Source organism: Hemiscyllium ocellatum, chromosome 35 (genome assembly GCF_020745735.1).
Source record: "Hemiscyllium ocellatum isolate sHemOce1 chromosome 35, sHemOce1.pat.X.cur, whole genome shotgun sequence".
NCBI lineage: Eukaryota > Metazoa > Chordata > Chondrichthyes > Orectolobiformes > Hemiscylliidae > Hemiscyllium > Hemiscyllium ocellatum.
In genome coordinates, this window is record NC_083435.1 from 24,147,216 (window position 1) to 24,162,478 (window position 15,263).

At 48.3% G+C, this 15,263-nt stretch overlaps 1 protein-coding gene across 1 annotated transcript in view; it reads left to right on the plus strand.

The window, feature by feature from the left end:
• Positions 1–15,263, plus strand: part of LOC132832571 (class I histocompatibility antigen, F10 alpha chain-like) — a 50,499-nt gene that overhangs the window by 15,285 nt on the left and 19,951 nt on the right. Inside the window, exon 5 of the mRNA XM_060850663.1 lies at positions 2,773–2,880. Within this exon, the coding sequence (XP_060706646.1) occupies positions 2,773–2,880 (108 nt within the window). The remainder of the gene's footprint in view (positions 1–2,772; positions 2,881–15,263) is intronic.

Here is a 15,263-nt window from a genome sequence, read left to right on the forward strand (position 1 = left end):
GTCTGATACTGTCCAAATTAGCCTTACTCCAATTTAGAACTTTACCTTTTTGATCAGTACTATCCTTTTCCATCACTACTTTAAAACTAATGATCACTTGCACCACAATGCTCCCCCTGGACACCTCATTCACTTGCCCTACAATTGTTCCCAACAGAAGTTCAAGTATTACTCCTTCTCCAGTCGGTACATCCACATATTGAAGAAGAACGTTTTCTTGGACATACTTAACAACTTCCTCCCAATCCAAGCCTTTAACACAATGACAGCCCTAGTCTATGTTTGGAAATTAAAATCTACTGTTACCATCCGAATATTCTTACAGATATGAGATCTCCTTACATATTTGGTTTTCAATTTCCTGCTGCCTACTGGGGGCTATAATACAATCTCAACCAGGTGATCATCTCCTCCTTATTTCTCAATTCCACCCATATAACTTCACTGGTCACTCTCCCAATATATGCGTCTCTAAGTACAGATGTAATGTTATCCTGAACGAAAAACTTGTCCTCCTCTCTTGCCCCCCCACTTTCTATCCTTCCTATAGCATCTATACCTTGGAACATTGAGATACCAGTCCAGTCCATCCCTGAGCTATATCTCTGTAATAGCGGTGATACCCTAGTCCCATGTTCCCAACCATGCCCTAAGTTCATCTGCCTTCCCTGACATACCTCTTACATTGAAGTAAATGCAGTTTATCATTCTGACCTTGGTCACTGCCAAGCTCTTGCCTGTTTTGACGATTTGAGCTGTTCCCCTTAGAGCTGTACCAGCCTCAGCCCTTTCTCTTTACTCACTGTTACTTTGATTTGAGTCATCCCCTTACTAGTTTAAAGCCTCTGGAGTAGCACGATAAAGCCTCCCAGGTAGCACAAGTAACGGACCACAATTTACAAACCAGAAATTTTGTCCTGTTTTTAAAATGGGATGAGATTCTTCAGGTAAGGACAGCTTCATACCACCCAACATTGACTGGCCTGGCAGAAAAAGCAGTCCAAACTATAAAGGCTGGCTTGAAAAACAGCCTACCCTCTTGATAGTTACCAAGGTATCATGGTTCTTATTTGACTATGGGATCACCCACATGCAACAGCAGAGTTGGGACCAGCAGAGTTGCTGATGTGTAGAAGACTCTGCACCAGGTTGAATCTGATCTTCCCAGACCTGTGGGGGTCAGGTGTAATGGCCTCAGGAACAGCAATGCTGGACACAAGTCTCCACCAAACAAGAGAAACTGTTTAATACAGGGAATTAAGGATCAGACCAGACCCCTGCAAAATATTTTAAGAAGGCAGCCTGGGGCCTAACTTTATCTTATTTTAAAGGCACATGTAAAGTGCTGTGTTCCAGATGCAATTCGATTGGTCACACTACTCAGTTTTAGGCAAAACACACTTTATCGAAACGCTAGAACTAAAATATAACTAAAGAAAGTGGAATTTAGAATACCATAAATCTATCAGAAAAATTAACAAATCAACAGACACAGTACCGATTACTAATTAATGGTTCAATTTAGTAACATCTCATAAACACACCCCTTAGCAAAGCTCAGAAAATAGATTTGTCTCACAGGTAACTGCAGCAAGCCAGAAGGAAAAGCTTCAAGAGAAAGCTCAGAGAGAGGAGCAGCAAGGAGACATTTACTGTAATTCCGAGCCTGTTGAGACTCCAACAGTAACTGATGCTGAATCGCAAAGCTAAAAAACTACAAATTAGAAATCTAGGTCCGAGAGCCAGCCACACCCACCCAGGCTGCTTCTATTGTTCCTGCTTTAAAAAACCCAAGGCCTCATAAGCCAGTCACTTCATTGGCTTTCCAACCAGACACCTCTGCCTTACAACTTCTCTTTAAAAAGAAACAGGATAAAATAACCTTTTAAAGTCGCAGTATCATCACAGTAAGGGGAGGAGGTTTGGTGTAAGAATGATGAAAATGGCCCTGTGTGGGAAAGAGGCATGCTCCATGTGAGATCAGGACCAGTGATGTGGAAAGGTCAGGCAGGTGCAATGGTCCTGAACCAGCACAAGATCCGTTTGAAAGTTAAATTTGTAAACAATGCGGGAGCAAAACATACTCTGCCCCTCTGAGCAGTCAGAAAGGCTGCCAGAACCCATGGGTTCACTATCTCTGTCAAGCATTGTTGAGAGTTTAGAATCTGAGATGGGCATGATGGAAGGAGCCAAATCGATGCCTTTGCCACTGGAAGAAGAAAATAAAATCCTGCCGAGGCACTCCTGGCACAAGAGGCGAGCTCCTGCGCAGTCGATGCTGCCGTTATTATCTGCTGAACATGGAGGAAGCTGTCCCAGTGTTAAAACGCCCCAGGATGCTCTCCAAGGAAAATGGCTGGCCGATGTTCTCAGACTCAGAGGAGGAGGGAAGTTGTGATTGTAACGAGGCTAGCCAGCAGGACCTCAGGGAATATGAGTTCCCTGATTGATCCAGCCCCAATCAGGGAGCCCTGGCTGACAAATAAAAAGGGAAGTGTCAGGGATGATGACACTCTGCTACCTGACTCTGAAAGTGTCAGTCCTAAAGTCAAGGACTGTTCATGTATAAAGAAAGGGTGACTTGGTGATGGATACCATCCTCTGTGCAGTTATTACGTCGACCCCATCAATGAGATCTGGAGTGCAAACTTTATTGAACCAAGTCCATCAATTCCCAATGGGTGGGTGAAACTAAAACTGTCCCCAATCAACACAGACCGAGAGTGGATCCAGGAACTGAGATAATCCTGATATTATTCCAATGTGTTTCAGAAATCCCAGAAAACAGTGTGGTACGTTCCCATTTGATACTTTTGATTGGATTAATCGCTGCAATGGCTACAATATTCGGAATAATCATCTGGAAAAGGCCCTGGAGAGGTAAGATTCAGAGAGAGGGGAATGTGGAAGTGAGGGGACAGAGTGAGTGTGGGGGAATCTCCACTGGGAGTAAAGGGCACTGTGGGGAATGGAACTGATTGAATTCCAGCACAGATACACACATATAAACCCGTCTCGTTCCCTGTCTGATCATCCTTTGGCCTAGATCAGGTCTAACATTGATCAATAAACCCATCACACACACGTACATCCTCATTGACTGAATATCAATGGGATGGGAGAGATCTCCAGAATCTCCATAAAGTGTAAGGATAGAGGGGAGTGTGGGAATGAGGATTTCTGACGCAATCTCCAACCCCTCACACTTGTTGTGTTCTCACTCTCTGAGAATAGATTATTCCCCATTCGAATGGACATTTATTTTGTTTCTGCAGGTTCCCCAAGTGGGACCTACACAACAGCTCCCAGTAAGTGACTGAGGGGACAGAGTGTTGGGAATGATGGGAGAGGGATTGGAAGATGTAGAGTTACATTCTCCTGGATGGGACACTCATCAGTTTCCTCACGGCTCAGTTCTTCATGACTCTCTTATCCTTCATGACTCTCTCATCCTTCTCTTCCCCAACTCCATCCCCCACAACCTCTCCTTCCAATCCTCACCCCCTATTTTCCCATTCTGTGCTCCCTCTCCCTCACTCCTTCACCCTTCATTCCTTCTGCACTGTGCTGTGTGAATGTAGTTAGTCAGTGCTGAGGGTGTTTGAATCCTGGGTCCAGTGAGTGAGAGAGAATATTTCAGAGTGTGTAACTTTATATTTCATTTCATTTTAAACTTTCTGTTTTATTTTCTCAGCTTTGGATGTCTGTATTCCAGCTTCTTCATAATTTCGTCAATGATATGTCAATTTCTGTCCATAGACTTATTTGGAAATTCTTCACTCTCCTCCTGAATCTGTCCCACCCTCCCAGTCACTGTTAAACCCTATCAGACTCATTTCACTCCCATCCTGACCCTATCCCACCCTCCCAGACACTGTTAAACCCTGTCAAACTAATTCCCCTCCCTCCCCTGACCCTGTCCCACCCTACCAGTCACTGTTAAATCCTTACAGACTAATTCCCCTCCCCTCCTGACCCTGTCCCACCCTCCCAGACACTGTTAAACCCTGTCAGACTAATTCCCCTCCCCTCCTGACCCTGTCCCACCCTCCCAGACACTGTTAAGTCCTGTCAGACTAATTCCTCTCCCCTCCTGACCCTGTCCCACCCTCCCAGACACTGTTAAACCCTGTCAGACTAATTCCCCTCCCCTCCTGACCCTGTCCCACCCTCCCAGAGACTGTTAAACCCTGTCAGACTAATTCCTCTCCCCTCCTGACCCTGTCCCACCCTCCCAGACACTGTTAAACCCTGTCAGATTAAATCCCCTCCCCTCCTGACCCTGTCCCACCCTCCCAGACACTGTTAAACCCTGTCAGATTAATTCCCCTCCCCTCCTGACCCTGTCCCACCCTCCCAGTCACTGTTAAACCCTATCAGACTCATTTCACTCCCATCCTGACCCTATCCCACCCTCCCAGACACTGTTAAACCCTGTCAGACTAATTCCTCTCCCCTCCTGACCCTGTCCCACCCTCCCAGACACTGTTAAACCCTGTCAGATTAATTCCCCTCCCCTCCTGACCCTGTCCCACCCTCCCAGACACTGTTAAGTCCTGTCAGACTAATTCCCCTCCCCTCCTGACCCTGTCCCACCCTCCCAGACACTGTTAAACCCTGTCAGACTAATTCCCCTCCCCAACTGTCCCTGTCCCACCCTCCCAGTCACTGTTAAACCCTGTCAGACTAATTCCCCTCCCCAACTGTCCCTGTCCCACCCTCCCAGTCACTGTTAAACCCTGTCAGTCTCATTTCACTCCCATCCTGACCCTGTCTCACTGACCTTTAAAACTTGACAGACTAATTTCAGCCCTCTCCTGCCCTTGTCTCACTCCCCAGATAACGTTACAACCTGCCAGTCCACTTTCACTCCCCTCATGACTCACCCTCCCAGACACTGTTAAACCTCGTCAAACTAATTCCCTTCCCCTCCTGACCCTGTCCCACCCTCCCAGACACTATTAAACCCTGTCAGACGAATTTCACTCCCCTCCCCACCCTGAAGAGATTGCCTCGTGTCTGTCCATTTCTGACCTTGTGGGTTTCCTGAGCTCCACTACAGGTCATTCCCGGAGCTTCATTGCGGAATAATGGGATCCTCCTGTTTCAGTGTGCACATGGACATCAACGTCCATCCTTCCATATCACAGCAGATACACAGAATTACAGCTCATTGCTCACACCCAGTTGTTTCAGGATTGAGATTGATTTTCCTGAAAATGTGTTTCCACAGGTTGAACAGTGGATCCCAGATCCGCACGTGGATCCTGATTCTGCAAGTGAGACCCTTTCAAGTTGTGTTTCCATCCCGTCTCAGAAATGTGAGCAGTGTCACCGTCAGAGGGATCTTCACGGATGGTTCCTCCCTCACACTTTCTCATCCTCACTGTCTTCAGTGGGTCAGTGATTGACCTGAAACGTAGCAATGTCCTGAACTGCCTCTGAGCAAGGTTTTGTATTGTAGGACGTGAATCATTTCTGCACTTTATGCAACAAATGAATTTTGTCATTGTCTGATTTTTATATTGATATCTCTCTCTCACTATTTAACTTCTATTTTTATTCTCATCTATTTTAAGCCTAACTGATCTGTTTTGCACTTTATGTAAACAGCGTGATCAAATGTGAACTTTTATGTAAACTTCCTTTATTTTATTTGTTCACAATCATGTATTTATTGCAGCAAACATCTGTCATTATTTATCATCAACTGCAGATACTGATCATTGCAGTTGTTAATCAATAAATTATTGCTGATCATTGATTTGTCTGAATTCTTCATTAATGATTTCACAGGAAAGGGTTAATTCATTCACTCTGCAGATTGTGGATCTTGGAATCAGCAGTGTTTGAGCTTCAGTTCAGTGTGAACTGGGAGGGGGTTATGACCATGTAACTCCCCAGGAAGCCTTTCCCAAACCAAGCAGGATGTACACAGTAAAAAACCAACAGAACTGTACATGCTGTAAATCAGAAACAACAATGGAAATGGCTGGAAAAGCTCAGCAGGTCTGGCAGCATCTGTGCAGAGAAATCAGAGTTACTGTTTCGGGTCTGGTGACCCTTCCTCAGAACTGGTCTGATTTCTTTGATTTCTCTTGACAGATGCTGCCAGACCTGCTGAGCTTTTCCAGCAATCTCTGTTTTTGCTCAGCTTGTACAAAGTGATGTTTATTTAATGTGTGTGTTTCAGAGTTGGATGGTTGATAATGTCTGGGAGTGTTCATTCCCTGGGGGGGGGAGGGGGAGAGCGGGGGGGGTGGGGGTGGGGGTGGGGAATGTCCTTTTGGAAGGATCTGAATGAGTGTGAAGAGAGGGCCAGGCAGATGCTGAATATTTAGTTCCTTTCACCTTTTCCTTTTTCAGCTTCCGCTTCGTCTGTCAGGACCCCTCCGCAGTCACATTAAATTTTTATCAGAATCTGTGCAATGGCTTCTTTCACTGTCTTTCCACATCTATATATGAGCAGCCAATCCACAATAATATCCACTGTCAGAAGATCCCTGATGTTCTCATGCTGTCTGCTTTGATGCTGTTCTGGAACAGTCATTGAAATCCTTTGGATCTATGCAGACTCTCAGATTTCCAGGTGGTTTTTTTCCCGATGGCCGCGATGCCGCAAATGCATTCTGTAGGAGTTGTCCCTTTCTTGATAACTACCATTTTTTCCACAGCTTGACTATCAGTGGGTGGCATGGTGGCACAGTGGTTAGCACTGCTGCCTCCCACTGCCTGAGACCTGGGTTCAATTCCTGCCTCAGGCGACTGACTGTGTGGAATTTGCACATTTTCCCCATGTCTGCATGGGTTTCCTCCCACAGTCCAAAGATGAGCAGGTCAGGTAAATTGGCCTTAGTGTTAGGAATGGGACAAATGTAGACATATGGGTGGATGGTGGGTCGGTGTGGACTTGTTGGGCTGAAGGGCCTGTTTCCACATTGTGAGTAATGTAATCTATCTTTCCTTTCAGGTTGGACAGGAGGGCAGCTGGATCTCTCCTCAGCAAATGCTGCACTGGTCTCACACTCTCATCCTCTTCGAGATGATATGTGTTGCCAATGTAAGCTTTAGACTTGCTTCAGCTGGGATGAATGGATTGTTACTCGATGTCTACGATCTGGATCTGCAGGTCTTTATTGTGACAATCACATTGGTTTCTCAGCTTCATTTGTCCTCTTTGGAAGAGTGAGGTTTCAGTAGGTGGTCTCAAATTTACCTTTGATGGATTCATTTTCAGGTCATCAAATAGAGCCACTTCACATTGTGTCGTGAAGATTATGATGTTGCATGAATCACTGGCGCCTGTCTGACAGTTCACATTCACCTGATGCTCTCCTTCAGCAGTCATCATTCTAACAATAACAAACCATTTGTTACCTTTAGACCCAGTGATGCTGACAGGTTATATGGTTTAGAATGACCCGTTTAGAATCACCATCTGACACGTCTCCAGCAATAATCAGTTTGGGCCTGCTTTTCCTCTTTTGAGCTGAAGACTTGTGTTTCAAGTGAATCAGATTTTGCATGGAGACCATAAATTCCCCAACACTTGATGTCCTTCCTTTTCTTTGCTGTGTTGTCCTCTACAACATTTACATCTTGTACATTGGGGCTTGATGTTTCTGCTGGCCCTTCAGCTAATATTTCTTCTTGTTTTTCCCGTAATGCTGTTCTTGATTACCGGGACAGAGTCTCAGCATAATGCAAAACCTTGTCTTTGTCCATTAATCTTCTCCAGCTTTGATTGACAACCTCAGAGCTTCTGCACATGGCAATAGATTTCTCGAGCAAGTTTCTCCTCTCTCAGAAGCTACGCTGTCATGGTGGGACCTCTCAAAAGACATTCTTATCTCCAACAAGCTTAGCTTCTATTATCCAGACTCTGAGATTCCAGCCAGATACCTCAATGCCATCACCATACTGATCCATATCCTTTGTCTCCTTCAGGGATCTGATGTCCAGCACAGCTCCGTTCTGTATAATCAGTAATGGAGTGCTCAAAAAATAGCTTCAAGGCTTTCAAAATGTCTCCAGCCTGATGTTTCTGTCCCCAGTGAGGTCTAGAATGTAGACCAGCTGGTAGCTGGAGCTTGGGCCTGATGGGATGCATCCCAGCGTATTCAAGGAAGTAGCCACAGAGATAGTTGATGCATTGAATCTTCTGGAAATTATCCGATTCTGGAAAAATCCCAGAGGATTCGAAATCCGCCACTTTTACTTAAAAAAGAAAGGAAACAAAAAATGATAACTTTTGGCTGGTCAGTTTGATGCCTGTTATTGGGAAAATGAATCTAGAAATAAACAGCATGACCAAGCAGAATCAGCATGGCATTGTGAAGGTGAAATCCTGCCTGAAAAATAAATTGAAATCTTTGAGGAAGGAACAAGCAAGACAGATACAGCGAAAGCAGTGGGTGAACTGTCTGGATTTTTGATCATGTCCCACATATGAGGCTACTTAATAAGATAAGAGCCCATGATGGTGGAGGTAGTATATTAGCATTGATTGAGGATTAGCAAATGAATTAAAGAGAGAGAGAGTTCCAATAAAGGAAGCGTTTTCACAATAGCAGCCTGTAACTAGTGCCACAGGGATCAGTGTTGTGGCCATAACTATTTACAAAAGATATTAATGACATGGAAAAGAAAAGTGAATGTAATACAGTCTAGTTTGAGGATGATACAAAAAGATTAGATTAGATTACTTACAGTGTGGAAACAGGCCCTTCGGCCCAACAAGTCCACACCGACCCGCCAAAGCGCAACCCACCCATACCACTACATATACCCCTTACCTAACACTACGGGCAACTTAGCATGGCCAATTCACCTGACCCGCACGTCTTTGGACCGTGGGAGGAAACCGGAGCACCCGGAGGAAACCCACGCAGACACGGGGAGAACGTGCAAACTCCACACAGTCAGTCGCCTGAGGCAGGAATTGAACCCAGGTCTCTGGCGCTGTGAGGCAGCAGTGCTAACCACTGTGCCACCGTGCCACCCCACGGGATGTGGGATGGCAAGTGATGAAGAGGACATGAAGTGTCTGCAGAGGGATATAAAGGGGTTGACTGAATGGGCCAACACTTGGCAGATGGAATGTAATGTGGGAAAATGTAGGTTGTGCACATTGTCAGGACAAACACAGGGGCTGAATATCATTCAAATGGAGAAAGCCACAGGAAAGAGGGATTTCAGGGTCTTCACCCCTGAATCACAAAAAGCCAGTGTTCAGGTTCAGCCGGAAGGCAAATGGAATGTTGGCCTTGACTTCAAAAGGATGGAGTGTAAAAGTAAGGAGGCTTTGTAACAACTATAGATGGCACTGGTCAGACCCAGTGGGAAGACGGTGACCAGGTTTGGGCCCTTTATCTAAGGAAGGATACCCTGGTAGTGAGGGCAGTCTGAAGAAGGTTCACTCGGCTGCTCCCAGATATGGAGGTTCAGTCTGATGGGGAGAGCTGGAGTAGATTAGCCTGCACTCATTGGAACATAGAAACATGAGAGGTGGCCTTTCCCCAGAGGAGGGGAGTCCAAAACTAGAGGATATAGGGATAAGAGGGGAAGGATTTAAAGGGAGCTGAGGGGCCAGTTTTTCACACAAGGAGTGGTGGGTACATGGAACCAGCTGCCAGAGGATGTGGTAGAGGTGAGTACAATTACAATATTCAAAAGACATTTGGACAGGTACATGGACAGGAAAGGTCGAGGGGAATACAGGACAAACACAGACAAATGGGATTAATCTAGTTTAGGAAACCTGGTGGTGGGCATGGACGAGTTGGGCTGAAGGGTCTGCTTCTATGCTGCATGTTTCTACAACTCTCTCTGACTCTAGGCCTGCTCTAGAAGTAACTCTCAAACCATGGGCCCTTCAGGACCTCACTCTGGAGCTCAGGGACACCTAGTACTGCCTTACATCAGCCAGGTCACTGTGTCCAGGGATAAACAGTATCTTCCATACCCAGACAGACTGACCTTAATACATAACGCTGGATACAGGGGGAAATGTACAAGTTTAAACGGAAGCAAACAGGGATGCATCCACCCGGATAGAGATGAGAGTTCAGGGTCTCACATGACCAGCTTTTATAATTGGATAGGGATCACTGTCCTTTCTGATGAAGAGTGGGAGCGGGGCTGTCGGATGGAGAATGAGGATTTCCCTCCCATTTCAGCTGCAGCACACGGTCTGTGCTTTCACCTCCTGGAGCGATCCCCGTTCCTGATGTGGGCAGCGTCTCAAACCTGCAGCTCTTGGTGTCAAACCCCTGTGTGTCTGCCTTTCAGTCTCACGGTAACTGGTGACACTCTCACGGTTTCACATTTAATTGGGTGTTTTTTTTTTCTGATACGAACCAATCATCCCCCTCTCTGTTTGAGTTGGAGGAAGTGATCAAATTTCCATCCAACTTGCAGAATGGACTCACTGCAGACGTTTTTCTTTGTCAAATCCAGTCCATTATCAGCAGCTTTTACCCCAATCCGTTTTTGATGGGAATAGGGAGAGTGGATTCCCAGAATGTTTCTGATCCTTCTCTCCCTCTCCCTGTGTTTTTCCCAGGTCTCTCCCGGTAAGTACAGAATTCAGCTTTCCATTCTCTCTCTCTCTCTCTCTCTCTCTCTGTGTCTGGGGTGAATGTGAGTCTCTTGGGGAGAGTTTGAAATGGGGGATGTTTGATCAGCCGCCTGTTATACAGCCAGCCTGATCTTTTACACATTGAAGGCAGCACAGTCTGGGAGACTCTGATGGGATTTTGTGTCCAGGTCTCCTGACAGCAGGATGTAGAAACCCCGAGATCAGAGAAACTCCGAGCAAATGGGAAATGGTTCCAATGGACAATTTTAATTGGGAGAAGCCAGACAGCTTCATCATTCCTGGTCTAAAGTCTTGTAAACACTGGGGGGGAGGAGAAGGAGACTCCATGTCTAACCCAGCCCAGGCTCAGGGATCCCTGATGGAGGTGACTCAGCAAGTCTGAGCCTATAGTGCTTCTCCCAGGACCGAGGCAAAGTGAGCCACCCTCCTCCACCACACTCACCAAATCAATTCAAAATAGTTTTTATTTAATGTTTTGCTGGAATGCTGGGGGTTTGAAGTATTGGATTACTGTCAAAAGCAGGAAGAGGAAACCTCCCAAGGGCCCCAAAGCCACCCAGCAAAGGGGGAAGCGACACCTGCAAGTCGAGGACACAGGCAGCTCTTCCGATGGTGAGGACGGGCGCAAGAAGGGTCCTCCTCAGAGGAAGAGACAGAGCGCCGTGGGGAGAAAGGAGGGCAGCACCACCCAGGAAGGGAAAGACGATCCCTCTGTCGGGAGGGGTAAAGGCCTCCCCCTACCCGGTGAGAACCAAGAGGTACCCACCGGCCCACAGCTCCAGGTAACTGGGAGCAGCGGTCCTGTGACAGCCCCGCTGTCAGATGGAGAACTGGACGGTGCGGACCCTGGGCCCGACACAAAGACACCAGAGCGGGGAAGTGGCTCCAGCGTGGAGCCGGACAGCTACCTCAGCCCCCCGGAAAGGTCCAGCAGTTTGCCGTCACCACGGGGATGCACACAGCTACCCCAGAGGGGCAAGACCAGCAGCAAATGGACACTGTTAACCTTGTAAACTGTTAAAATGGGGTTTAAAATTGCCAGCATCAATGTTGGCTGCGCGATGTGTTTCAACGATGGCCTTCCTGGCCAGCGTTAAAGCCGACCTCCTGTTTCTGCAGGAGTGTGGGATACCGCACCTCAGCAGCTACAGGAGATGGTCGAGCTTGTGGGCCCATGGGCAGTCAGTTTGGTCGGGGGGGACAACGATAGCCGCGCCTCCGGCCTGGGTATCCTGTTGCGAGGAAGCAACTTCACCATCTCCGAGGTTCAGGAGGTGGTGGGCGGGCGCCTCCTCATCACCGACGTTATGTACAAGAATGCTCCCCTGAGATTGATCAATGTGTACGCCCCAGTGGGTAAGAGTGAACGGTTGGCCATCCTGCAGCAGCTTCCACTGTTGCTGGCTACGTCCAGGCTGGTCATTCTGGCCGGAGACTTCAACTGTATCATTGATGCAGATGGACGATCCGGCGGGGGGGACAGTAAACTGGACGCCACGTCCAGAGCCCTGATGGTCATGGTAAAAGATGCCAAGCTGCACGACATCTTCAGCACCCCTGCAGATGGAGCACAGCGTAGATACACCTGGTCAGGGGCAGACGGGTCTATCCGTTCAAGGATAGATTACCTGTTTGTGTCCCGAACGCTCTCGGTCAGATCCACCGACGTCAAGCCGGTGTTCTTCTCTGACCACTGCCTCCTGCTGGCCGACTGTCACCTACAGGATGAGCAGCGGGCGGGTAAGGGAACGTGGAAGCTGAAAACAAAGCTGTTGAACCCGGGAAACATTGAGGAGCTCAAGAGGGACTATGCAGGTTGGAGAACCGTGAAGCCCCTCTTTGAGTCCCCAGCGGACTGGTGGGAAACAGTAAAAGGGAACATCAAGAGGTTCTTCATCCTCCGAGGTGTTCAGGAGGTGAGAGAGAGGCGGGGAAAACTGTCCCAGCTCCAGGAAAGTATGCAGAACCTGCTCCTGCTGCAGACGATGGGGGTCGATGTCACGGAGGACCTCAAGGAGGTGAAGAGCCAGCAAGCCTCGCTCTTTGCCTCGGAGGCCTCCAAGATAATCTTCCGGTCCAGGGTCCGCTCGGTGGAGCAGGACGAGACGTGCTCACATTTCTTCTTCCAGAAGGTGCACAAAGAGAGCTCTGTGCTCAGCAGCCTGAAGGAAGAAGACGGCTCGACAACGTCATCTCAGGCTGATGTCATGAGGATCAGTAAATCCTTCTATGCCAGTCTGTATGACGCGAAGCCAACTGACAGCGAGCCCTCCCAGTTATTCCTGTCCTCCATCACGGAGGTCTTAGACGACAGAACACGTGAGAGGCTGGACCAGCCGCTATCTCTGGACGAGCTGACCAAGGCCCTCGAGTCCTTCGAAAAGAATAAAACTCCCGCTCTGTGGGACTTGATTGGCCAGGACCTGCTGGAGGTGTATGTCAGTATGCTTCAGGCGGGTACCATGAGCGAATCCATGAGGAAAGGCATCATCACCCTCATCTACAAGCGGAAGGGGGGAGGGAGGAACTCAAAAATTGGAGACCGATCACACTGTTGAATGTGGATTACAAAATCCTGTCAAAGGTAATCGCCAACCGGGTCAGGTCTGCTCTGGGGTCGGTGATTCACCCTGACCAAACCTGTGCTGTGCCGGGCAGGAAGATCGCTGAGAGTCTCGCACACCTCAGGGATACGATCGCCTACGTGCAGGACAGAGGGTTGGACATCTGCCTGATCAGCCTGGACCAGGAGAAAGTCTTTGACAGGATATCACACAGGTATATGAGAGATGTTCTCTCCAAAATGGGCTTTGGGGAGGGAATCTGCAATTGGATCAGACTGCTCTACACCAACATTGTTAATGCAGTCTCAATCAATGGGTGGGAATCAGATAGCTTCCCAGTCAGATCTGGAGTCAGGCAGGGCTGCCCTCTCTCTCCTGCCTTGTTTGTGTGCTGCATAGAGCCATTTGCCGAGTCCATCAGGAAGGATGCGAGCCTGAGAGGGGTGACTATTCCTGGCAGCAGGCGCCTGCAGGTTAAGGCCTCCCTGTACATGGATGACGTCGCTGTTTTCTGCTCGGATCCGCTGTCCGTGCGCAGACTCATGTGCATATGTGACCAGTTCGAATGGGCCTCTGGGGCCAAGGTAAACCGAGGCAAGAGCGAGGCCATGCTCTTCGGGAACTGGGCTGACGAATCCTTGATCCCCTTCACCGTCAGGACCGACCATCTGAAGGTGCTGGGTATTTGGTTTGGGTGGGGGGGGTGGGGCTGGGGCGTGCGCCAAGTCTTGGGAGGAGTGTATCAGCAACATGAGGCAGAAACTGGGCAGATGGAAGCTACGGTCGCTCTCCATCACGGGAAAAAGCCTGGTCATCAGGTGTGAGGCACTGTCATTGCTGTTATACGTGGCACAGGTCTGGCCTATTCCCAGAACCTGTGCCGCTGCAGTCACCCAGGCCATCTTCCAGTCTATATGGAGTTCAAAGATGGACCGGGTCCGAAGGGACTCGCTGTACAAAGATCTGGGCAACGGGGGAAAAAAATACATCCCAATGCTACCCTCACCCTGATGGCCACCTTTGTGTGTGGTTGCATCAAGCTGTGCATGGATCTCTGGTACACAAACACCAAGTGTCACTACGTACTGAGGTTCTACCTGTCCCCGGTGTTGCGAAGGATGGGCCTGGCCTCGCTGCCGCGAAACGCTCTGAGTAGTTGGACCGTTCCGTATCACCTGTCCTTTCTGGAGAAGTTTATTAAGAAAAACACCTTTTGACCACAAGTCCATCAGGAAGTGGTCAGCACGTAGCGTCCTTGAGACATTTCGGGAAAAGGAGAGGGTGGATCCTATTGAGCGGTTCTCTGAGCAGACTGTCAAAGCCATTTGGCAGAATGCCTCATCGCCAGAACTTTCCAACAAGCACCAAGACATGGCTTGGCTAGTGGTGAGAAGGTCTCTGCCTGTGAGATCATTTATGCACGCCCGGACTCTCAGCCGCACCGCACGCTGCCCTCGAAGTGGCTGCGGGGGGGACGAGACTGTCACACACCTCCTTCTGGAATGTGCCTATGCAGAGGAAGTCTGGAGAGGAATGTAGTGGTATTTGTCGAGGTTCGTCCCGAGCAGCGCCGTGACGCGGGACTCCGTGCTCTACGGCCTGTTCCCCGGGACGCACACCGAGACGAACATCAACTGCGCCTGGAGGATCGTCAACTCGGTGAAGGATGCTCTCTGGGTGGTCCGAAACCTGTTGGTCTTTCAGCTGAAGGAGTTGACCCCGACTGAGTGTTGCAGACTGGCACATTCCAAGGTCCAGGACTACGTGTTGAGGGACGCGCTGAAGCTTGGGGCAGCTGCTGCCAAGGTGCGGTGGGGAAAGACCACTATGTAACATCTGCCTGCCTCAGAAGAATAGGGGGCCCTGCAGTCATTTGGGCTCTGCTGATGCCTCACCTAAATATATGGGCACATGATGGATAAATGTACAGACCTGTATATAACAATGATAAATTCTGATCTCTGTTTGTAAATGTTTACGTATGTATGGCATGACCAACTGTACAGACCATCAAATTATTTTATGAATAAAGTATATTTTTGAAATAAAAACAAGTAATTAGTGGTTTAGTACTAAATTTATACACTTCAGTCTCCTGT